This window comes from Eurosta solidaginis, chromosome 3 (genome assembly GCF_040869045.1).
Source record: "Eurosta solidaginis isolate ZX-2024a chromosome 3, ASM4086904v1, whole genome shotgun sequence".
Taxonomy (NCBI): Eukaryota; Metazoa; Arthropoda; class Insecta; order Diptera; family Tephritidae; genus Eurosta; species Eurosta solidaginis.
Window position 1 is genome coordinate 31,178,793 of NC_090321.1, and position 24,748 is coordinate 31,203,540.

The 24,748-nt window shown below is 37.4% G+C and overlaps 2 protein-coding genes across 2 annotated transcripts; both read left to right on the plus strand.

Moving 5' to 3' along the window:
• The first annotated feature begins 500 nt into the window (after nt 1–500).
• On the plus strand, nt 501–16,391 carry LOC137243515 (retinol-binding protein pinta-like). The gene is made up of 4 exons (XM_067771304.1): nt 501–1,166; nt 10,806–11,169; nt 15,490–15,862; nt 15,928–16,391. The coding sequence occupies exons 2-4, from the start codon at nt 10,841–10,843 to the stop codon at nt 16,180–16,182; spliced, it is 957 nt and encodes a 318-aa protein (XP_067627405.1). The 5' UTR covers nt 501–1,166; nt 10,806–10,840; the 3' UTR covers nt 16,183–16,391.
• Nucleotides 16,392–19,035: 2,644 nt separating this feature from the next.
• LOC137243518 (alpha-tocopherol transfer protein-like) lies at nt 19,036–23,071 on the plus strand. Its single transcript, XM_067771306.1, has 3 exons — nt 19,036–19,912; nt 19,984–20,356; nt 22,697–23,071. Exons 1-3 carry the CDS (start codon nt 19,605–19,607, stop codon nt 22,952–22,954), a joined length of 939 nt encoding a protein of 312 aa, XP_067627407.1. The 5' UTR covers nt 19,036–19,604; the 3' UTR covers nt 22,955–23,071.
• Nucleotides 23,072–24,748: the final 1,677 nt, after the last annotated feature.

Sequence of the window (24,748 nt, forward strand, 5' to 3'; positions counted from 1 at the left end):
GCTTAGCTGCGTGAGATGGATATTTTCAATATAGTTTGAAACTATATATTATAGGGGCGTGGCAAGTTGCCAAAATGAAGTAAATAATCATAAAATTTTTATTTAAACAGCTATAAATTCAAAACGTATGAGTCGAATTTAATATTTCTTCTTTGCAGTCAAACTTTGAAATATTTACTTTCGGTCTGCATAAAAAAATGCATGATTCCTCTCTAATATGAGCAAAATTGTTTAAATAAAAGTAAAAATTTTCCAAAAAATGCAGTGCGTGTGTTTGTACGCTGTGAACTAGATAATGTTTTTGTTTAAAGAGATGTTTTTCGTTTCTTCTGGTACATTTATATAAAGGAAGTACTTAAAAATTTTTTATCATCTTTTTATTTTACTTTGCGTTTACTATTTTACAAAATCGTATTATTTAAAGAGTGATTTCGTCTATTTTAGTTGCGTGTTTTATTGCAAATTATGTTAGTTTACAATTGTTTTTGCTTGATGAGTGTTTTAATTGCTGCAGTACAGCTGTTTTTGGTTTAAGTAATCTCAGGTGTTGTTTTTTTTTTTTAAGCGCCATTCTCCAAGCATTTTCCGTACTTCCGATAAAGCGGGTTTTGCTTTGTTGTTTTTTTTTTAGTTGCTTTTTTTTGGGTTTGCACTTATTTGCTTATTGCATCAATTTGATTACTTTGGCACAGTCGTGTGAACGCTACTGTTTAACGGCATCCGTTGAAATATTACTGTGACAGTTGCTCGTGGCGCCTCCGGCAGTGCGATACACAAAACACGGTACTGCATTTTATTCATATTCACCTGTGACTGCTTTGCGGGCTCTGCTTATAAGACAAGTTGGAGAAAAGTGAACTCAAGCGCCAACGGAGTTTAACTAATTTATATTGGATTCGCTTTCGTTTTTGTAACGATGAAAAATCTATAAATACAATCGAGTTGATGGTTTGAACGCATTAAACTGAACATCAATTTGAATATTTACTTAAAGTGATTTGTGAAATTTTTGTATATTTGGAGTTTAGATAAAAAATAATAACAAAAGCAAAATTTTATATTTCAATGCAAGTCGCGAAATTTAAGTCAGTGCCGGCAAATTGACAGAAAAACTCATTAAAAACAGCTGACGAATTCATTTCATCAAAAAGTTTTGTTTACGTTTGGTAAGTTGCCAACTGAAAATTTACAGTGTGAAGCGCAAAGGTGAAGTTTTTGTTGCCAAACTTAAAATTAGAAAGGTTAGATATGCCTTGACGCATTTTTTTTAATCTATTATGCGATTAGATGTCTACGAACAATCAGCTCTCTGATGGATCAGGCGCTTTGGCATGTTCATGCCTGGGCATCTGGACTAGGGTTAACCGCTAACGGGAAAAATCTTTCAATTATTATTATCATATAAGTTCGAAAATTGGATAAAGCCTCAGCTTGGAGGGTTAACCCTAAAGTACAGCACAAAATATCTAGCAGGGACGAAAATAATATTTTTTTTTCGGAGTCGAGTCGGAGTCCGGGTCAAAAAATTGTCCTAGGTGAAAATGTTTGAGTTCTCAGGTATCCCTAAAGCAATATCATGTCGAATCATGCATGCTTTTTATTTTTCGACCTTTTTCCATAAAAGTCCACATATAAAAGTAAAATCTGTATTTTTATTTTTTGAGTCCGATAGAACTAGGTAAACACGGACTTTTAATAATTAAAAAATTAAACATTTTTTTATTTCGGATGAGCCGCTTTTTGTTATCAAGCCGAACTTTTATTTTGGCATTAAAAAATAAGAGTCCGGATTTAACTTTTATTTCCGGCTTTTTATTTTTAAAAGTCCAAGTTTAATTAGTTCTATCAGACTCAGGTAATAAAAATCCGAAAATAATTTTTATCTTGATCCAAATATATTAAAAGTCCAAAATTAATAGTTTTGCAAGGAATTATATTATAAAAGGAATAACAGTTTCCGTCCCTGATATCTAGGAATTATACTAGTTAGTAAGTTGCTGTGGAAACTCCATGTGGAAGAGAGAGCCTCCGTGACACTGTATGCATGCAAGAGGATGCTAAGTTGCACGTGGAACATATCACCCAAACTCTCACACGCGGTATTTACGGCATTTGTCAAACCCATACTTTACAATGGTGTCCTAGTTGGGGATTTTCTCTCAGGTGGAAGTTTTTAGCCTGTAGCCGCGAAGAAAGCAGCAGAAATTCTGGTGGAAGTGTGCTTAAGCTGCAGTCTCGCCAAAATATACATATGCTGGTACGATCAAGTCAATAATTTCAAAGAGTACTTCAAGAAGTGGCCTTGAATGCAAAGAAGCATTAAAAAGATTTCCCTCAGGCCGGAACATACATCTATACTGGGTTCCCGGTCACGAAAGATTAGAAGGTAACGAAAAGGCTGATGAGTTGACAAAGAAAGGTGCGGTCGTGGAATGGCTTAAAATAATATTCGATGGGTGCATAAGACTGAATCATGTACCGTACTCTTGGAGAATTGCTCGTGTAGCTTTTCTACCAAAGGCGGGGAATATCGGTCACGTGTATCCCAAAGACTATAGACCCATTAGCTTAACATCATTTCTACTCAAAACCTTTGAGAGGCTGATAGATGTGTACAAAAATCCACCAAAGGCAAGTCGGTAGACACCGCATTGCATAGGGTGGTAATAAGCATAGAGAGATCCCTGGAATATAAGGAGTATGCTTTAGGAGTCTTCATGGACATTGCCGGGGCTTTCAATAATGTTGCAAAATGGCCGATTATGGATGGTCTTAATTACATTAAAGTACATCCTGCCTTAATCAGATGGATCGGCTGCATGTTAAATTGCAGATAGATTACATCACAATGGGGATTGTACGAGGCCACGAAATCAGCGGACAGGGGCACGCCGCAGGGAGGGGTGCTAACACCTCTGCTGTGGACGCTGGTCATCAACCAACTGCTCGATGAGGGACCCGTAAAACTTACGGCTTACGCAGATGACGTTGCAGTTGTCATAAGTGGAAAGTGCCTTCCAACGATTAGTTCTTTGATAGATAAGGCGCTTCGGGATTTTCATACCTGGGCATCTAATGTCGGGTTGAAAGTCAATGCGGAGAAGACGGATATGGTCTTGTTCACAAAGAGGTACAAGGTCCCAAATTATACCAGGTCTAAGGGGGGGTGACCTTACAGGAGAAACCTTGCACAAAATATCTAGGAATCATCCTAGACAGTAAACTGTCATGGAAGCTCAACGTGGAGGAGAGGGTCAAGAAGGCCTCAACGGCTCGCTATGCATGTAAAAGAATGCTGGAGTGTACGTGGGGCCTATCGCCCTCTCTTTCTCATTGGGTTTTTACAGCGATCGTAAGCCCTATTTTATACTATGGAGTTCTTGTTTGGTGGAAAGCCACACAAAAAACAACATACCTCAAAAAATTAGAGGGGGTATGCAGACTATCGATGCTTAGCATTACGGGAGCCCTGAAAACAACCCCGACGGCTGCACTGTATGCCATTCTGCACATCCCAACTGTAGACCTGGTAGCAAAGAACAAGGCGTTAACGACCGCAACCAGGCTCGGTGCTTCGTGGCAGCTTGAGCGCCGACCATATGGCCATAGTAGTATAGCGTCATCAATCACAAGACGAACAGACTACATGATTCCCTATCTGCGCTTCGAGGGAGATCTTAAGGCCACAATAGAGGTGGACGGTTGACGCAAGGGTGCGCAAATGGCGGACGAGGCGATACATGTGTACACCGATGGTACCAAAGTAATAGAAGGAGTAGGGTCTGCGGTATACTGCGCTGATCCGGAAATAAACAGATCCTACAGGCTGCCGGATTACTATAGAGTTTTTCAAGCGGAAATATTAGCCGTAACCAAAGCAGTAGAAACCCTGGAAGAGAATAGCTTAAGCTGCAACCGTGTTAACTTTTATATTGACAGTCAAGCAGCAATTAAGGCAATAATCTCGCATAGCACAGCATCTAAATGCGTGTTAGACATCTATATTGGGTCCCAGGGCATATGGGAATAGATGGGAATGAAAAAGCGGACGAACTAGCTAAAAAGGGCGCATCCCTTGAAGCTTGCTCCGTAGATGTCCCAATTAGATTGGGCGAAATTAAGCGAAGGCCAGAGGTGCACATGATCGACCAAGCGGGAAAGGCGTGGGTTCAAGCGCGGGGCTGTAAAGTGTTGAAGATTATGTGTAGGTCTTACAAACTTAGACTAACACAGCTGCTTCTATCATTAAAAAGAGAGGACTGTAGACTCATGACGGGTATTCTGACTGGACACTGCCTTCTGGCGTCACATGCCTTTAAATTAGGCTTGGTCAGTGATAGCAGATGTAGGAAGTCCGGGTTGGAGGAGGAAACGATCGAGCACGTTCTGTGCTCGTGCCCTGCACTTGCCAGGCTAAGACTCCAGCTATTAGGAGTGATACAGCTGGCAGATCTAGAAGCAGCAAGTGGCTTAAGTACTAGGAAGCTTCTAGTATTTGCCAAGAGGACGTAGTTATTTTATAACATAGGTCCTGGTTTTTGATAGGGTTTTTCAGTTTGGTCGTTAAAACAAACTTCTGGTAACACTACGGACTCAATCAGTCTATGTGAGGTCCTCATGGACCGGCCAGTTAAACCTACCTACCTGACAAAGGAAGCTGCAGCACTCGATGAGCCGATGGTAGATAGCACAATCCGTTTGGGAGGAATTAAAAGGAGACAGGAGTTGTATACTCCGGACGAGAAGGTTTTCTTTTCGGTACCCCCATATGTAATCAGAGCGAATGACGCGCCAAAAAGTTTTGGCGGCTATGCGATAATTAAGTTAGTGTTGAAACTTAAACTTGAAAATTTCAAGAATATCTTGTTACATGCTACAAAACTACGACTGTTGTTCTATCGAGAGCTTGCGTTAATCTCTTCTGAAGCACTAATAGTCCACTTATTTTGCAACAGTGGGTGAAACTTAATTGGATCAATCTAGCTAAGTGGAACAGATTATAAAAACCTAACGAAATTGGAAATGGTTATACTTACTTATTATTTATATCATTTACTTCAAGAGCGGTTGCACGCCCAAAAATATACGTCACAAAACGAATATACCTATCCATATTTACATAAGTAGATACAGTGGCGGGTGGAAAAATAACAATAAAATTAAAAAAAGCTGCTTTCGCATATAATGACTATACAAGTATATATTTTATCTGTCTAAAAAGCAAATCAAAAACTTAAAAAGCACATGAAATGTAAACAAACTAAGAAGAGTCTTATATGGAAATATTACTTTTCATCAAAAAAATTCAAATTTTTTCAGCACGCTGTTTGGTAGAATTTCAACATTATTGTTCTTTATCGAGGGTGTTGCTCATGCTTTAACATAACGTATTAAAAATTTAAATTTTATGTCCCCGAAAAAAACACGAAAAAAAAGCATTCAAGCTTAAGTATACCCTACACGTGGCACCTGCCACCTGCTTGCCATAAGAGGCTACTAAAATACCCAAATGATTCAAGGGGTTTCCAGCGAAACATATAGCTTCTCCAATCCAATTGTCACCTTACCTACCCGTGGCAAATTCTATTTCTTCAGCAGCCGATGCTCTGGTGACCCAAAAATTCTTCATTGAACTAGAAGTTGGGGCGGGATGGCGAAGAAGGTTCAATGTGATCATATTAAATCGATCCCGAGATGGTTGGGCTTGTACATTGATGGTGCTTGTTACCGAAACGAACCAGATATATATACAACAAAGAACTATCAACATCGATAACACTTTCCAAAACCATCGGGTAGTATCTCTAGCCATACAACAATAACAACAACAACAAAAATTGCGACACATAAAATTCTAAAATCACATATATAAAAAACAATTTGCAAGGATAAATAAAAATTTAAAAATGTATTTCCGAGACACTCAACATGAGCTTAAAATTTAGGGGCAACCTTTTTTCGACCCAGTCACTTTACCATATCACTTTTGTCTTATTGGTATTATCATACATTACTTAACGCAAACTGCATTGCTTTTTTTCTAATAATATATCAATTCATTTGACACGCTCATAGAGGTTTAGAAAAAACTGCATGGAAGTCGGTAATTTGATATGGAATGCACTCACACACACACATCCTTTAATATAGGAAAAGCTAGTGAAGTGTAACGACTACTTTTTCTAATATAAAAATATATTACATATACTAACACGCGGTGGTACAATTACATATGTACAAACAAACATACTTTACAAATAACTAGCAGACGTTGTTCGCCTTAAATTTGGTCTATCTGCATACATTTTAACAAGCTTTTTCCGTCTAACTCTGCCCTCCCCTCTACACTTTTTCCTAATCTTTGTATTCACTCCTCCCTCCGTATTTTTCGCGTCATCTATCTCCATTTTCGTCTCATTCTATCTCTTTCGCCGTCTCCTTATCTCTTTTCTCTTCTCTCAAGTTTTTCTCATTTTTCTTCATCTCTTTTTGCCAGTCCCAGAGGGTGGTATGTATTTTGTTCCAGTCCCATTCCGAGTCTCAGTCCCAGTCCCACTCCGAGTCTCAGTCTCAGTCCCAGTCCTGGTCCTAATCCCAGTCCCAGTCCGTCTCTGGTCTACTTCCCGGAAAAAAGCATCGTAAATACTAATATAGGCAAATTTATATACCAAATTTCAGGCAAATCGAATAGGACGTATGTAAATAGGTATGTGGGTATTATTAATTTATGTCTTTCATTTGATATCCATAATACACACACAATCTAGGGGTATACGGGTCCATGTTTTGTCCTATATCTCGAGACCCTAGTCACCTAGCAGTGTAAAACTTACTCTGTACTAAAGCACACATCAACAGCTTCAATTTGATACCCATAATGTAAAAACACATTCTAGGGTTACCCTGATCCACGTTTTGACCTATATCTCGATATATATACCTATACCTAGTCACCAATAGGTACGAAAACTACCCTGTACTAAAGCCCTCATCAACAGCTTCTATTTGATACCCATACTGTAAAAACACTATCCAGGCGTTCACGGGCCCACGTTTTGGCCTATATCTCGAGACCCTAGTCACCCAGGGGTATGAAAATCACTCTCTACTAAAACACTCATCAACAGCGTTCATATTCTATAAACACATTCTAGGAGTACCCGGGTCCACGTTTTGGCCTATATCTCGAGACCCTGTGCGGCGATCGCAACTAAACCTATGTGCAAACCACCGCGTGAGGTATGCGCAACTTATGTGAAAGTTTGAACAAAATCGACCGGTTATTTTTTGGTTCTATAAGCCTCACACAAACGGGCATTTATTTATATACTATATATAGATTATAGTAACTGTCAATCACGTTCAAATATCGATAACTAGGCTCTCTCAGAAGACAAAATCTAAACAATTAGGTTAGGTTGAGCTGGCCGGTCAATAAAGACTTCATATATGTATACTGAATGTGTTCATAGTGTTATCAGAATTTGATTGACGATGCTACTTCTGCGGAAGCTGTCAGGATGAGGAGGATAACGATGTGCAAAACTACACAGTTTTCCGACAGACTTAAGTTCATGAGAGAATGCAATTGGTGCGTGGGGGAATAATAGGAAGTAAACTGGTTGGACGAATTTGCCCCTACCCGGCACTCACTGTGGGCATTTACAATGGAAAAAATAACTCCCATTAGAAGCTTGGGAAGTTCGCATGCAGGGCATGTAACCCAACTTAACCTAACCAATATCACCAAATGTAGGTACTATGCTCAATTTGAAGTTGATTGACTTCTTATTTTGCACTAAATTTAATTGCAGCTTTTAATTGATAAAAATAAATTTATTTTTTATGTTTTGAGTGTAAAAACACTATAAATAACAATTAAAATACATTCTGACAAGTAGTGTTTAATAGCGTGAATATTCCCATGCAGCAAACAGCGCAATGGCTTGATGCAATTGCCCCATGATCTTTATCGGTGCTACTTAACTGCTCTCGAACAATGAAAAATAATCTGACAACAGATGGCGTCGAGTGATAGAATTACATGAAGCTTAAATCGAAATGTCAATAATCCGATACATTTTTGAGATTCCGTTTTCGATTAAATTGTAAAGGTTTTTTTTTCAAACACTTTTTGAAGTTATTTTAAATCTTCTTTCCTGTTCTGAAATTATGAATATGAAGTATTCGCCTATTTCATTGAAGGCTTTATCCTTACTTTAAAGAGATAGAAGGTAACAAAAATACGGATAAGTTTGCAAAGAAGGATGCAGCACTCAACGAATAGTCCGTAGACGTCCCAATCACTGTGGGAGAAATGAAAGGCGTGCACAGAAGCGGAGGGCTGCAAAATTTCTAAGATCATGTGCAAATCCTACGAAATTAAACTGACCAAGTCGCTCATATTTCTCCAGACAGAGGAGACTTAAGGCTCACGATGGGCACACTAACTGGCACTACCGACTGGCGTCACTTGCTTATAAGTTATGCCTTGATAGTAACAGCAAATGTTGCAAGTGCGAATTGCAGGAAGAAACGGTTGAGCACGTTCTGTGTTCCTGTCCTGCGCTTGCGAGGTTAAGGCTCCAGCTATAAGAGGCGGCAGAGCTGCCATATTTCTAGGTAGCAATTAAACTAGAGCCTAGAAAAGTGTATACTATTTTCCAAGAGAACGGAGTTATTATGTAACACAAGTCATGCCCCCAAAATCCAACTTTCGCTAACGCTAAAACTCCATCGCCAAAAAGATCTAAAACAGTATCAAGTGTGTAGAAAAGTATGCACATTAAGTACCATATGGTCACAAGGAATAACAGCTTAACTCCTATACTTTTACATTGTACTTAGGCCCGATTTTTCAGTACAAGTTAAACTCAGTTTATCGGTTAAACTACGCTTAAACTTTTTCTGCAGTTTTTCAGTCTACTTTAACTGAAGTTTAATCTGGCAGGGCTAAACTCTAGTTTTCCTATCAGCTCTTTGCATTCGTTCGAAATGGCGCCGAATATACCCAACATGCATTTGGGCTTGAGTAGCATTAGAGCTCATGTTGATAGCTAGGCATATTTCTAAAACCTCAAGAGTTGTATCGAAACAGTGGCTCAACTAGAGAATCTTAGCGTACTCAGGAAAAAATGCTATTAAGTTGAAAAAATTTAATTCCCAACTTGTGGTTCTCTAACTGGAGTCGAATGTAAGATTGCAGACTACATTTACGAAAATAACATAAAATATAAAAAAAAAAAATAAATGTAAGACGCGATAACCTCCGAAGAGATCTAAGGCCGAGCTTCTCTTCCAATTTGCGTCGTGCTCCTCTTGATTTTTCTCTACAAATTGGCCGGACGGGACCTACATGTTTTATGCCGACTCCGAACGGCATCTGCAAGGCAGATGAGTTTTCACTGAGAGCTTTTCATGGCAGAAATACAATCGGAGCGCTTGCCAGACACTGCCGAGGGGCGACCCCGCTTGGAAAAATTTTCTTCTAATTGAAAAATCTTATTTCTAAAATTTTGATGTTGCTTTGCCCGGGAGTTGAACCCAGGGCATACGGTGTGATAGGCGGAGCACGCTACCATCACACCACGGTGGCCGCCATACACATAACATAAAAATGTATATTTTATTTCTAATCAATTACGCTTCATAACTGCTATCTCACAATAAACAGCTGCTGGTTTTGGTGGTACCACGTTGGAAATTTTTTTTCCACTCCACCTCAACTCGATATCCAATGTAGGATATCAACTGGAGAAATGTGTTGGATATTCATTTGAGAACTGTACATTTCTCAAAATCTGTTGGGTAAACAAAATCCAGCTTTTGCCGTATCTTCAAATTATCTAGATAATGGATAAAAAAACCAATGTTGCCGTACAAAAAAGTCTACCCCAAATGCAGCCTTAAGCTGTGACTGAAAAACTGCTCCGTAGTTTAACTGGAGTTTAAATTTGACTAGAGTTTAAGCAAACTTAATTTAAGCTTAGATTAACCACTACTAAAAAACCGAGCCTTAGGCGGTTATTTCTTATGATGACGTGGTACTAAATGTTGCATGCTTTTCTGCGCACTTGTTACTTTTTAGAGACTTTTGGCGATGGAGTTTTAGAGTCGGCGAAGGTTGGCATTCGGGGCTGGACAAGTTCAGCCTATGTGAGGTCTTTATTGACCGCATAGTTCCATTTAACCTAACCGAACTTTAAATATGCATTGTTTATGTTTTAATTGCGCTACTGAATACATTGCGTTAATTGGCTCGCTTCCAGCGCAATTGCGCTACGTAGGCTGGTTTACACACCACTTGCAGGGATCGACTGATCAGCTGCAAGAGATTTTCGGATTAACGCGCCATAAACATACGTTGATATCAGTAATCAAAAACAATAAATTATACAACAGTCAGCTGTGATAAGCGACAATTAATGCATGGCCAAGTACATACATTGGCGTATGGGTAAAATAAAAAAAAAAATACAGTAAAATATGTTATAAATATAAAATAAATACTTTTTTCCAATACCAGAAGCATTTCAAGAAATGTCTTTAAACTTTTTATTTATGTAACTAAATTTGAATTGCATACTACTTATCTAAGTAGCGTGCTAGTTAAATTTTGTATGCATAGATAAGATAAATAATTTGGCAATTTGGCAAAGACAATCATTGCAAACTTAGGCATCAACTCGAAAAGTTTTGGTAATAAAGCACACAAGCCATCTACACGCTTGACGCTGTGTGTACACTTTTTAAGCTAATTCCTTTTCTCATGATCTTCAATTAATTAAAACATACTCTTCTTTCAGGCGTTTTACCACAAATTTCCACTAACCACAATCAAATGAATTCCATTAGCGACGAAGCATCACCCATCTTACGTCCATTACCACCAGCCTTACAAAAAATTGCTATCGAGGAATTGGACGAGGTGCCGAGTCGTGTGGGCGATGATGTGCTCGCATTACGTAAATGGATAAATACACAACCACATTTATGTGCGCGAACCAATGATCAATTCCTAGTCGGCTTCTTGCGTGGTTCGAAGAATAGTTTGGAAAAGGCAAAACAGAAAATTGATCGTTATTATACATTGAAGGCGGCTTTACCGGAGGTGTTTAATGAGCGACGGCAGGTGGACGATCCAATGGTAATGGAAATATTGCGATTGGGGTGAGAATACTAATTTTTCTATCCTTGCCACTTCAAGAATTTTAAGTAAGTTTTCCCTTAAATGGCCGGCGCGAATGGTTTAACTGAGTTCAATTTTAAACTCATTCTTTTGACAATTACGTGGGTGCGCGCCGTTGCCACCACGAAATTGTACAACCGCAGTGCATACTCTCTTGGAAAACAGCACATATGTAAATTAGTCAGACTTGTGTTGTAATGAGGAAATGACTAATTATGCCGTTTTCACTTTTTAATGTCAAATAAAATCAAAAATAGTAATCAATGAACTTTCCGAAAAGCATTTTATCAATTAATTAATTAGTTTTAACCTCTACAACTAAAATCTTAGTGACTATTAAATTCCTTGTGTATCAAATAGATTTCAATTATGTGATTTCATTGATTAACTTATTTTAACTACACGATTACTAGATTTATTTTTAAGTAATGATTGAAAATTCGAAATGATTAATAATAATTACTATTATTAATATTAATTACGCTGTAATGCTTAACTACTGAATTCAAGGATTAACAAGTTTAAGCTACAGGTTTATTCGATTTATTATTTTTTAATCAATGACTAAAAATCATAATGATTAATAATTCAAATGTGCTACAATTTGGCAACTATTTAATGAATAATTATTACTTCTAAAATAATTAGCCAATAGATTCCTTGATTGCTTGTTAAATAACGCTTAAAAATGTTTTGACTAATGAATTCATTGTGATGCAATTAGTTCTCAAACAAGGAATCAATTAATATCTTTTTTATCATTTTAGAGAATAATAAGCAATAGTTTCGAAAAACTTTAAAAAATAAATTTTTAGTTACGCGAATGGAAAATTCATAGGTAATTACTGAGCGATTATTGTTAATTAAATTGAGTTGTGAATAGATTCCCTGAATAGTTTTAAAGAATTTATTTACAACTTTTTGCTTTCTTAAAATTATTTAATTGTGCACCTAATTACGAAAACTGTTTTAGTCTTTAAGTATATGATTAATTGACCACTTTTTAAATAACGATTGAACGTTTTAATGATTAATAAAATCAATGTTGTGCGATTAGACCTCCGTTTGAAGAATCAATTACTAAATCACTTTATTGTATTGCTAGTAACGAAAAATTGATTATAATAATAACTGGACGCACTGCCCTCAAGTGGCCCAATGACACCAGGCTAATCCTGTTCATTATTATTTTTTTTTTTTATTTATTTATCTTATTACATATTTAAAAATCTTATTTTATTAGTTAATTGGATTTTTCAATTGTGTGATTAATTTATTATTTTGCGATAATGTTTAATATCTTTGTCTATTTTTGTCTAACTTTTACAATAATTAGTTCTGCATTATTCTGCTATTTGAAAATATTAACCGATTCAGTACTGCTAAACTTTTTTTTAAGTTATGAAATAATCACCCTTATCGCGAAGTTCACGCGGAAAAGTGTTCGCTCCACTTTTTTGTTCGGGTGAACTTTTTCCGCTTATCGGCAATTTCGGGCGAACAAAAGTTCACTTCTATTGTGAACTAGCAGTGAACAAATAATTTACTTGCAATTGTGTAAATTTTGTAAACAAGCATGCATATATTTCCTTAAAATACAGCAAAAATAGAAATAACAAGTAAGGAAGGTTAAGTTCGAGTGTAACCGAACATTACATACTCAGTTGAGAGCTATGGTGACAACATAAGGGAAAATAACCATGTAGGAAAATGAACCGAGGGAAACCCTGGAATGTGTTTGTATGACATGTGTATCAAATGAGAGGCATTAAAGAGTATTTTATGAGGGAGTGGGCCATAGTTCTATAGGTGGACGCCATTTAGGGATATCGCCATAAAGGTGGATCAGGGTTGACTCTAGAATGCATTTGTACGATATGGGTATCAAATGAAAGGTGTTAATGAGTCTTTTAAAAGGGAGTAATCCTTAGTTCTATAAGTGGACGCCGTTTCGAGATATCGCCATAAAGGTGGACCAGGGTTGACTCTAGAATGCGTTTGTACAATATGGGTATCAAACGAAAGGTGTTAATGAGAGTTTTAAAAGGGAGTGGTGGTAGTTGTATATGTGAAGGCGTTTTGCAGATATCGACCAAAATGTGGACCAGGGTGACCCAGAACATCATCTGTTTGATACCGCTAATTTATTTATATATGTAAAACCTGCCAAGATTTCAAGGGTTTTTTATTTCGCCCTGCAGAACTTTTTCATTTTCTTCTACTTAATATGGTAGGTGTCACAACCATTTTACAAAGTTTTTTCTAAAGTTATATTTCGCGTCAATAAACCAATCCAATTACCATGTTTCATTCCTTTTTTCGTATTTGTTATAGAATTATGGCATTTTTTTCATTTTTCGTAATTTTCGATATCGAAAAAGTGGGTGTGGTCATAGTCGGATTTCGTTCATTTTTTATACCAAGATAAAGTACGTTCAGATAAGTACGTGAACTAAGTTCAGTAAAGATATGTCGATTTTTGCCCAAGTTATCGTGTTAACGGCCATGCGGAAGGACAGACGGAGGACTGTGTATAAAAACTGGGCGTGGCTTCAACCGATTTCGCCCATTTTCACAGAAAACAGTTAACGTCATAAAATCTATGCCTCTACCAAATTTCAAAAGGATTGGTAAATTTTTGTTCGACTTATGGCAGTAAAAGTATCCTAGACAAATTAAATGAAAAAAGGCGGAGCCACGCCCATTTTGAAATTTTCTTTTACTTTTGTATTTTGTTGCAGCATATCATTACTGGAGTTGAATGTTGACATAATTTACTTATATACTGCAAAGATATTAAATTTTTTGTTAAAATTTTACTTTAAAAAAAAATTTTTTTAAAAGTGGGCGTGGCCCTTCTCCGATTTTACTAATTTTTATTAAGCGTACATATAGTAATAAGAGTAACGTTCCTGCCAAATTTCATCATGATATCTTCAACGACTGCCAAATTACAGCTTGCAAAATTTTCAATTACCTTCTTTTAAAAGTGGGCGGTGCCACGCCCGTTGTCCAAAATTTTACTAATTTTCTATTCTGCATCATAAGTTCAACTCACCTACCAAATTTCATCGCTTTATCTGTCTTTGGTAATGAATTATTGCACTTTTTCGGTTTTTTCGAAATTTTCGATATCGAAAAAGTGGGCGTGGTTATAGTCCGATATCGTTCATTTTAAATAGCGATCTGAGATGAGTGCTCAGGCACCTACGTACCAAATTTCATCAAGACACCTCAAAATTTACTCAAGTTATCGTGTTAACGGACGGACGGACGGACGGACATGGCTCAATCAAATTTTTTTTCGATCCTGATGATTTTGATATATGGAAGTCTATATCTATCTTGATTCCTTTATACCTGTACAACCAACCGTTATCCAATCAAAGTTAATATACTCTGTGAGCTCTGCTCAACTGAGTATAAAAAATGTATAAAATAATGTGGTAATAGTCTAGTTGAGGGGTCGACTGCTAATAGCTACCAAAAATATCGATAGAGGTGTCAAACGCAAATATCTCCGGACATAGATAAAACTTTTCTTTTACGCCATCAGATTATTGTTCTCGAGATTAATACGCGTCTTTGCAGTCGACCCCTCAACTAGACTATTACCTTTTTTATAAGCGCGGCCGAAGGCAGGGCGTTCTAAAGGACCAAGGAGTGCGTCTTAGCCAATCTTGTTTCAGCGAGGTGCTCCACATTTTGGAACCGTTGCTTTGTCCACAATGGATAACTTGGCCGACTGATACGTTGTCATAAAAAATAGAATTTAATTACTTAGCAATACAGGAATTTCACTTTTTTCCACTCAGCTTCCGATTGTGCATTATTTATTGATTTATTTCTAATAATAAAAGTACATATTATTATAAGAGTACGAAATTTCAAAATTAAAAATTAATTTCATTTTGTTTTCCTCTCGTTCGCCTGTAAAATATAAGTGAACAAATTTGGGTTTCCCCGCTGTTCATTTCGCCCGAACAAAGAGTCGCCGATAAGGTGAAATCTTTTTCGAACACGAAAATTTGTTTCGCCACCCTCTGCTATATGGTGAACAAAAATTGTGAATATTTTCAGGCGAAGAAAAAAACTCGCGATAAAGGTGAATAATATGGTAAAGATTATTTAAACAATCAAATAATCAGGTCATTAGACTAATTTATTGATTATGAATAATCACTTGATTATGTTTTATTTTTAAAAAATCTTGATTATTTTTAGTAATCACAATTGCATTGACCCGTTTAGATGAATTGAATAATTTATTTATTTATTTTTCGGCCACATTTTATTTTTAGAATCATACTACAAATACCACTCCCCGCTGACTATCATGGTCCTTGCATCACAATTATACGCGCCTGTTCTTACGATACGACTAAATACAAATTTGCTGATATTATACGCGTCGGTTCAATGTTTGGCGAAATTATGACTATCGAAGATGATAATTCCGTAGTTAGTGGTTATATTGAAGTTATGGATATGAGTAATGTAAGTGGACAGCATTTCCTGCAATTGAAACCGGATTTATTACGTAAATGTTCGACGTTTGCTGTGGAAGCAATGCCAATGCGTCAACGTGGCACACATTTCATTAATGTACCAGCACCATTTGAGAGGGGTTTCAGAACGTTGAGTTCATTATTTCCAGAGAAAATGTTGAGTAGGGTATGTTATAAATATTATTTTTCTTTATAACAAAAAAGTGAATTTTTTTAAATTTTTTTTCGTAGATCTCAGTAAGTTCCAAACCTGAAGCTCTATTCGACTTTGTTCCGCGCGAGTATTTACCAATCGAGTATGGTGGTGAAAACGGTACTATAGCCGATATTATTGAACGTATGGAAGAGAAATTATTGCGTTATCGTGATCATTTTTTATTGGAGCCGAAATTCGGCACGAACGAGAAGTTGCGCGAGGGTTCGCTGTACAGTTACGAGAATTGTTTTGGTCTGCATGGTTCATTCCGTAGATTGGAGGTTGATTAGCTGTATTTTTTTTTAATAATATAGATTTTTTTTATCATTTCTAATTGATTAATAATTATTTATATATGATAGCAAATCATAAAATATTTATTTTTTAAATAACTGATTGTTTTGTACATTGTTGTTAATTAAAGTTATAAAAAAATATTTCTAGATTAAAGACGACAAGTGTCATTGGGTGCATATTCATAGACAAAACGATACATGGATTTATGTACTATGCTTTTTTTTTGAAAAATATACTATCAAACGTTATGTCTAAGGGTCGTTTCCATCTCTAGTTAAGTCAGAACTTTACTAGACGATAACAATTTTTCAGACAGCTTTATTTGACCTTTTGGTTTACTCCAACAGCAGTTAAATCGATAATTGTGAATATTTTGTAGAACAAATCGCAAAAATCCATTGTGAATACAAAAAAACAGCTGACGTTTGATTGCACTTTTACTTAGGGTCGTTTCCATCTCTAGTTAAGTTAGAACTTTACTAGATGATAACAATTTTTCAGAGAGTTTAGTTTTACCTTTTGGTTTTCTCCAACAGCAGTTAAATCGATAATTGTGAATATTTTTAGAACAAATCGCAAAAATCTATTGTAAATACAAAAAAAAAACAGCTGATTTTTGATTCCACTTTTGACTACCTTAACTAACAGTCGATGCTTCAGTTAGCATGGAGAAAACAAGAATTTCGATAACTCATAGATAATCAACCAATTGAAGATTCCACCCTTAACATCCTCTTTGTTCTTAAAAATGTATGCCTGTAGCGTTAAAATTAAATTGTATATATGAATGTGTGTGTAGGGGCAATAAATACTTAACACTTATGTAAATGTTAAAAAAAATCGAAGCCGGAACTTTTGCTTGGAATCATTTGGACTAACACAGCATGGCTATATTTATGTTAGTTTTGAATCCTTTCTCTCATCTGAGCTTCCCACAAATTCCTTCAAATCTACCATCAATGATTAAAATCGCTATATATCGACCCTAACGCCACCTATCCTAAGCAGCAGGCCAACCATATTAATGAGTTAAAGTATGCTCCAAGTAAAATCAGGCCAAGAAAGCTCGTCAAATGTGTTATACCACTAGAAGTCGTTGAGTATCTAGTCCCACTGCCTCCTAACAATTTACGGGGATAATATGAATATTGATAGTGGCACTTATAGTGTCATCAAAGTTGATGTCTAGTTGTAATTTGACCTTAGCAAGTGGTAAAAAGTGTGGTCAACGATTTGGCTGGGGAAAGAAAATGATTACTTGCAGCAGTTAGGAATGCAAAAATATCGGAGGAGATTTTACTCTTGTTAACTTGCGCTCAGTGTCATTATCGGACATCAGAATTGGCCAATTGCCATAGAATATTGGGAAAATTCTTTCTTGTGGTTAAAGGAGCTACAAGTTATGAAAAAAGAACAGCAAGAGGCAAAAGATAATTCTGATTTAGGCCGTCTGGCATTGATTCTTATTGAATTCATTAACGAACTTCTGTGTGACACAAATATTACAGCTTAGTCAAGTGGGGCTAGATTCGAGAGAAAGAGAGAGCAGAGGCATGCTGCAGGGGGTGTTTTGCCGCCTCTACTCTAGGTTGTGGTAGTACATAAGCTTTTGGTAGAACTGGAAGCCGGTAACTGCAGGGTGTCTGTCAACGCACATGACCTGGATCTCCTGGTCAGTGGTAAATTTCTGTACACCCTGCACGATGATTCGCAAAGTTTTGCACACTGGCTTTATCAAATGGTAGTTAAGCCAATTTTGCTCTATGGGGTTCTGTCAGTACAAAAAACATCGCAGGTTAGTATCAGCGGCGCTTTTAGACTCACACCTACATGGGCACGGAATGTTATGCTGAAGATATTTATATCCGGTTGATAATGTGGGCAAGGCGGCTGCTCCTCGGTCACTACCGTTCTTCTATCTTCACTGGGCGCAACTTTTAACACTGCTGTTCATTCGAGAAAGCACTGGACATAGTGCCTCATCTGAGGCAGTGGACAAGTTAACAGAAGTTCAATATAAGCTGTTTTGTCAAGCTACCCGATCATTTTAGCATCAACTGATTGCGATCAATAGTGATCTGAGAGTGCCTGACCGCTCTTTCGATTGCATCGAGCTATTTTAATGTCAAGCAGATCTCTTAGCCCGCATGGGTACAACTGACTAACTGCATGTGATCTGCTTCTGTACAGATTGTTCTCGGACTTGCTAAGCAAACGCTCCAGGGTAGCGAGATCCTTCTGGACGAAAGGAAATGGCAGTCGGTCTGCGCAAATTATTGTGTTCACAAGGGCTCTTTTGTCAATGGTGACTAGGGTTCGAAGAGTAATTATGTCGTAACTATTTTCTAGGTAGCTTTAGCTTATCTCGCTGTTATCTTACGGAGTATTACAACCGACCATTGTGTTGTTTAAGTAAGCTTCTCCTATCGGGGTAACTTTCATTCAACCTAACCTAACCCTACACATTCATGATTTTTAAAGCTAAATCGCTAATAATATGGTTCTTTGGCAGAGACTATCATGTCCACAATATATTAAATATAAGCATATGAAAACTAATCTTATATGTGGGATTGTAAGATTTAAAGCATTTGGTCTGATATAAAGTTTGGTCAAGTTGAACTTCATAGACAGAATCTGTCGCTTGTGTTTTCAGAACTTTGTTGGACTATGCTGAAAAGTTACTTCCACCTTTCGCGAAATACTAGAAGCTTTCTATTACTTATCCTAATTGTTGCTTCGAGGTCGAGATTTTTCCTTGAACCTATAGTCTCTTTTAAGTGATATGCGTAGCTTTTTTGGTCTATTGCGTCGACACTTCTCAATTCTGCCCTAATTGGTTGCCTCCTTTTTACCCTGCTCAATCCGATTGGGACCTCTAAAGACCAATATCAGTAGAAGGTTGAGTTTTAATCAAAGTTAATATCTTGTTTCGTAATCAAAGTTATGAATACAATTTTAGATTTTAGATTTTATTTTTTTCCTGTGCAATGAAAAACAAATTTCAAATTGAAAAAGTTGGTCCGGTTCGCTTCTTCGTAACATTTCTTTCAAGCTCTATGTTTCTTAACAGGTTAAAAAATGTATCCGCCTCCGTCGCTTCATTCCTTATTCCCCTTTTTGAAGATGGAGGAATACTCGTACTTGCATCAGGATAATCCAAAATCTAATCCAAAACTGAGTCACCTTCACAATTTCAATTTCGGCACCAAGGGTTCTTATCTTAAAACACAAACATACAATTTCTTATCATTGTATATCAATTCGACGAAATAAAACAATAAAGACTGAAATCAGCTACAAACCTAAATTGGCTACCAAAAATTTCCAAACAGTTTGCATAGTGGGCGCAGTGATCAAAAGGTCGATAATACGTTAGGTACATATACAAACAAACATAAAGAGAAAGCAAAGGATGTTGAAACTCTCCATACGTACGCTTAATCCGCAATTACAGCAAGCTGCCATTAAGGAACTGCATGAAGTACCAGAACGGCTTACGGCCGATATAGCAGCATTACGCATCTGGATTCAACAACAGCCACATTTACGCGCCCGTGAGGATGATCAATTTCTGCTCGCTTTTTTACGTGGCTGTAAATTCAGTTTGGAAAAGGCTAAACACAAGATTGATCGTTTCTATACGTTACGCACAAAATATCCCGAATTTTTCAGCGTCACTAATGTGCACGATCATAAATTGCGTGAACTCATTAATAGCGGGTAAGTTCCCTTAAATGCATTTGAGCATCAATAGAGTTGTGTACTATGGATTTACGTGTTTCACATTATAGTATTATCGTCTACTTACCAACGCCTCTTAATGAAGTCGGACCACGTATCGCTTTTATTCGCAGCGGTTGTTATCCGGCTGATAAATTTACAATGCAAGATATCGCTCATGTCATGGAAGGTATACAAGATATATTATTGCTAGAAGATGACTATGCTTTGATCTTTGGCATAGTAAGTGTTATCGATGTCAAGAAGGCATCAACGGCACATTTAATGCAAATGACACCAGCTGGTTTGAAAAAGATGATCGTGTTCTCAGAGGAAGCTTTGCCGCTACGAGCCAAGGCGGCCCATTTTACAAATACACCAAGCAGCTTCGAAACGTTTTTCAACCTACTGAAGCCCATGTTTTCGAAAAAGCATCAACAGAGGGTAAGTACAATGGCTAACAGTTTAGTGACGTTCAACCTAACGCAGAAGTAGATCAACAAGGAAAATAAGTGGTCTGAGTATAGATCTTGTCTGGATTCCTGGGAAAATTTAATCTTAAGCGATCTGTTTATTAGAAATTTGATCAGATAGACAGAAGGCTTTTGTATCGACCTACATCTAGCTTTGGAAGTGCTCTTATAAAGCCACCTCTTTTGTCAAGCTGGTCAATACAATAGAAATATATAAGTACATATATTTGATCTCTCAATTCTTAAGACAGGTTCTGGGAGTATGTGAAAGTAGAATTTAAATTCCCTTGATGTTTTCAATTGACACTAGAATGCGAAACCATGAAGCGTTTTCTTGCGCGGTCAAGGCCGCTCAAAACTAATGCTTCAATTAAGTTAGTAAGAAGTTCATCCGACAGCTTTTGGAGTTTCACTTCACCGAACGGTAAACTTCACCCAATGGAAGATATAATTTAGTAAACCTCAGGAGATTTTCATACCATTTTGGCCAAAAATATAGTTTTCGTAGACAAATAATATCAGCACCATCTGAAGCTTAAATGTTAAAAACTCAAAGGATGAATATGCTTAAAGGGCCTTCCAATCCGCACTTTAGAGATTGGCAATATAATTAAGTGTCGACAATCATAATTTTGAGTCGTCCAACGGCTTAAGGGGCTTAGAAAATTCCCTCCGTAAAGCATGTTTGTCGCACGAGGGAAATAAAATACACAGGCCAAAGGGTATCGGTGATCAGTCCCCCGACAGTCGGACTAGTATCAGAAGAAGCTAGAACTGGAGCATAGAAAGATTGCCTATAAACCTTCGGATGGCTACAACAGCACTTACAAATTAATCTTGAAGAGCTTTGACTTTCGAAAAGGGTGGGCTTACCTAACGATGATAGCTTCATTTAATATTTTTAACTCTGCAAACTATTTCATCCGATCCGATTCAATCACAATCGCTCAGAATATTTTTATACTCAGTTGAGCAGAGCTCACACAGTATATTAACTTTGATTGGATAACGGTTGGTTGTACAGGTATAAAGGAATCGAGATAGATATAAACTTCCATATATCAAAATCATCAGGATCGAAAAAAAATTAGCGGTATCCAACAGACTCTCATTAATACCTTTAATTTGATACCCATATCGTAAAAACATATTCTAGAGTCACCCCTGGTCCACCTTTATGACAATATCTCGAAAAGGCGACCACTATAGAACGAAGGCACACTCCCTTTTAAAAAGACTCATTAACACCTTTCATTTGATACCCATATCGTACAAACAAAGTTTAGAGTCACCCTTGATCCACCTTTATGGCGGTATCTCGAAAAGGCGTCCACCTGTAGAAATAAGGCCCACTCCCTTTTAAAATACTCATTAACCCCTTTCATTTGATACCCATATCCTACAAACAAATTCTAGAGTCAACCCTGATCCTCTTTATGGCGATATCCCTATATGGCGTCCACCTATAGAATTAAGGCCCACTCCCTCATAAAATACTCTTTAATGCCTTTCATTTGATACACTGTCATACAAACACATTCCAGGATTACCCTCGGTTCATTTTCCTACATGGTTATATTCCCTTATGTTGTCACCATAGCTCACAACTGAGTATGTAATGTTCGGTTACACACGAACTTAAACTTCAATACAAACAAGTATTGAGATTTATTGAATCATTTAGACCTGCCTGTCACCAGACGATTAGAACCACAAGTAAGGATCACAACCAATGTCTCAGACTTAACAATAATAGCTTAACTGCTTTACAGGGGCACTGAACTTGTTAAGCAACAGTTCACCAAACTTAGTTGAGAGCCGACTCCTACATTAAACAAAAAATCGTCTGCTTCTGTCCTAAGGTAGTTCTCGATACCAACTATGGGGTGAACTTCTTAACAGAGTTGGTATATCAGTTTTAAGCGAGGTACAGATATAAGTGACTTGTATAGTACGAGCAAGAGTTTCTGCAACACTCCCTGCCATCGGATTCCTCGAGCGTGATTAAAACCTAATGCCTTCATACCATGATGTAAACGTGGCTTTACAGGTTTCGAGTAGCGATTTTAATAATCTAGGAAAGGCAGACAGCCGAAGCTCTGTAGAGAATTTATTAGAACTAAAGGATTTTAGGCTTGCGAAGCTTCTAAAATTTTTAAACTGGATAGGTAAGGTTTCTCACCTCTATATTTATTTATTAATCATTATTTTCACGATACTCTTTTGACGATATTTTTCTTGCCAGTTATATTCAGTGAGGACCTTGTTTCAAAACGCTTTCACAAATCTAACGAACTGACCTTCCTTGCAGCTATCAGTGCACGGCAACAAACTGGATAGCCTCTACGAACATATTCCTCTAAAATATCTACCCAAAGAATATGGTGGCGAAAATGGTTCCATTGAGGAGGGTATAGCAGAACTCAATAAAAAGCTCGATGACTATCGTGACTTTTTCAAAGCGAATGCACAATATGGCACCGATGAGAAGTTACGTCCCGGCAAACCTATTGACTTCGATAATCTGTTTGGTATGGAAGGATCGTTCAGAAAGTTGGAAGTGGACTGAATTAAGTTGAAACGGCAATTATTTAAATTAATTAATTAATATAGAAGAATAGGTATGACTGAATAAATTTTGTGTTTTCTCGTCTCATTGATTTGTTGAAATAAAATAGACGCAAATACTGTGTACAAATATTTCGTTTTATTTACGACCAACAAAAGAGAGAGTCAGGAGCGGATTATTCGCGAATCGTATTATCGATACTCCTCTGATGTATCGCGCCTAGTCTTTAACTCGTATTCATTGAAACTCGCTGTTATACGATATTCGTTCCAAGGCGAAGGTACTGAATTCGCCTTGATTTGTTCCCGCAAAAATGTAGGACCGTCGTTTTCGGTATCTTGTGCTTTCGTGTCGTTATTTATCAGCGTTTGTTTATTAGGAGAAAGTGGCGTAGTTGATAACATTCAGCACAATACGTACGACCATCTTTATCTTCGAATCAGAACTTTTTTTTAGAAAATTAAACGCTCTTCCTTACTATGTAGAAATTATTGCGGTAAACTTGCATAAAGACTCGAAATTTCAGTTTCAAGGAAGGATACAAACTGGCCTGTGAGGTGGGGGCCTCCCTATAGCAGGCATATCTTAAAACTCTCGGGTCACCAACGTGCGCTTTGACTTAAGTTATGCAGTATAGAGAGTGGTAAATTAGCCCGAAGAGTTTTAAATCGTTTCTCAAATTTAGGTGCCGGCATGAGATGGCCGATCAGCGCTAATTAGAGTCAATGGAGACTTTCTCAAGCAACTGAATAGTTGCTGTAAGGAATGTAAGCGGTTCCTTGATTTTTTTAAGCATGGGTATATTTTTGTTAAAAAGTGCTGAGAAATACTCAAAAATAATTGATTGATTTCAAAAAAAGTGAGAGTTTTGAAGGCATATATGTAACACTCCTATATTGCTACAAAAGGCTAGGTACAAAGGTGGTACAGGAGCAAAAGAGTACAAAATCACAGGAGGCGTCCCACAGGGATATGTTCTCGGTCCAACGCTTTGGAATGTGTGATATGCTGATGATATTGCAGTGGTAGTAGTGGCCAAGAAACTGGACCTGCTTCAAGCATTATGCAATGACGCCGTAGCAAGAATAAAGGAATGGATGACCAATACGGGACTGGAGTTGGCTAGCCAAAAGACGGAACTGGTATTAGTAAGCTGCAAACGGTCGGCGAACGAATTAGTCTTAACTGTCGGGGATCACCAAATTGCTTCAAAGTATTCCATAAAATACTTAGGAGTGCACATTGACTCTAAGTTAACTTTCAAAGAGCACTTCAGAGCGGTAGGGGAGAAAATTACCAAAGTTAATGGATCACTTATGCGAATAATGCCTAACATTGGTGGTCCGAGCGAAGCTACACGTCAGCTATTGTCCACAGTAACCAGCTCAATAATATTATACACAGCACCAGTGTGGTATGGATCTAAACAGACCCATCAAAAATATATATTAGCAGCGTACCGACTTGCTTCTTTAAGAATAACAAGTGCTTATCGGACGGTGTCCGACGACGCGATCCTGGTTCTAACCCGGAAAATCCCAGTGGACTTACTGGCAAGCGAAATGGCCGATCTGTATAACACTAATATCGAGCGACCATCTGAAGAAGACAAGAAAAGAGCAAGGACACAAACAATAGCTAAGTGGCAAGAACGGTGGGAGGCCTCGAGTAAAGGGCGTTGGACTTTCACACTAGTTTGGAACGTAGCTCAATGGAATGAGCGGAAGCACGGCGAACTGAACTACCATCTCACGCAGATAATGAGTGGACATGGCGGTTTCAAAGAGTATTTAT

Excerpts from the sequence above, each read along its gene's own strand:
- LOC137243518 (XM_067771306.1), top strand. The coding sequence starts at position 19,605 with ATGTTGAAACTCTCCATACGTACGCTTAATCCGCAATTACAGCAAGCT. Across the intron at positions 19,913-19,983 it reads CGTGAACTCATTAATAGCGG|TATTATCGTCTACTTACCAA; the intron begins GTAAGTTCCCTT and ends TTCACATTATAG. Across the intron at positions 20,357-22,696 it reads CGAAAAAGCATCAACAGAGG|CTATCAGTGCACGGCAACAA; the intron begins GTAAGTACAATG and ends CCTTCCTTGCAG.
- LOC137243515 (XM_067771304.1), top strand. The coding sequence starts at position 10,841 with ATGAATTCCATTAGCGACGAAGCATCACCCATCTTACGTCCATTACCA. Across the intron at positions 11,170-15,489 it reads ATGGAAATATTGCGATTGGG|AATCATACTACAAATACCAC; the intron begins GTGAGAATACTA and ends TTTTATTTTTAG. Across the intron at positions 15,863-15,927 it reads CAGAGAAAATGTTGAGTAGG|ATCTCAGTAAGTTCCAAACC; the intron begins GTATGTTATAAA and ends TTTTTTTCGTAG.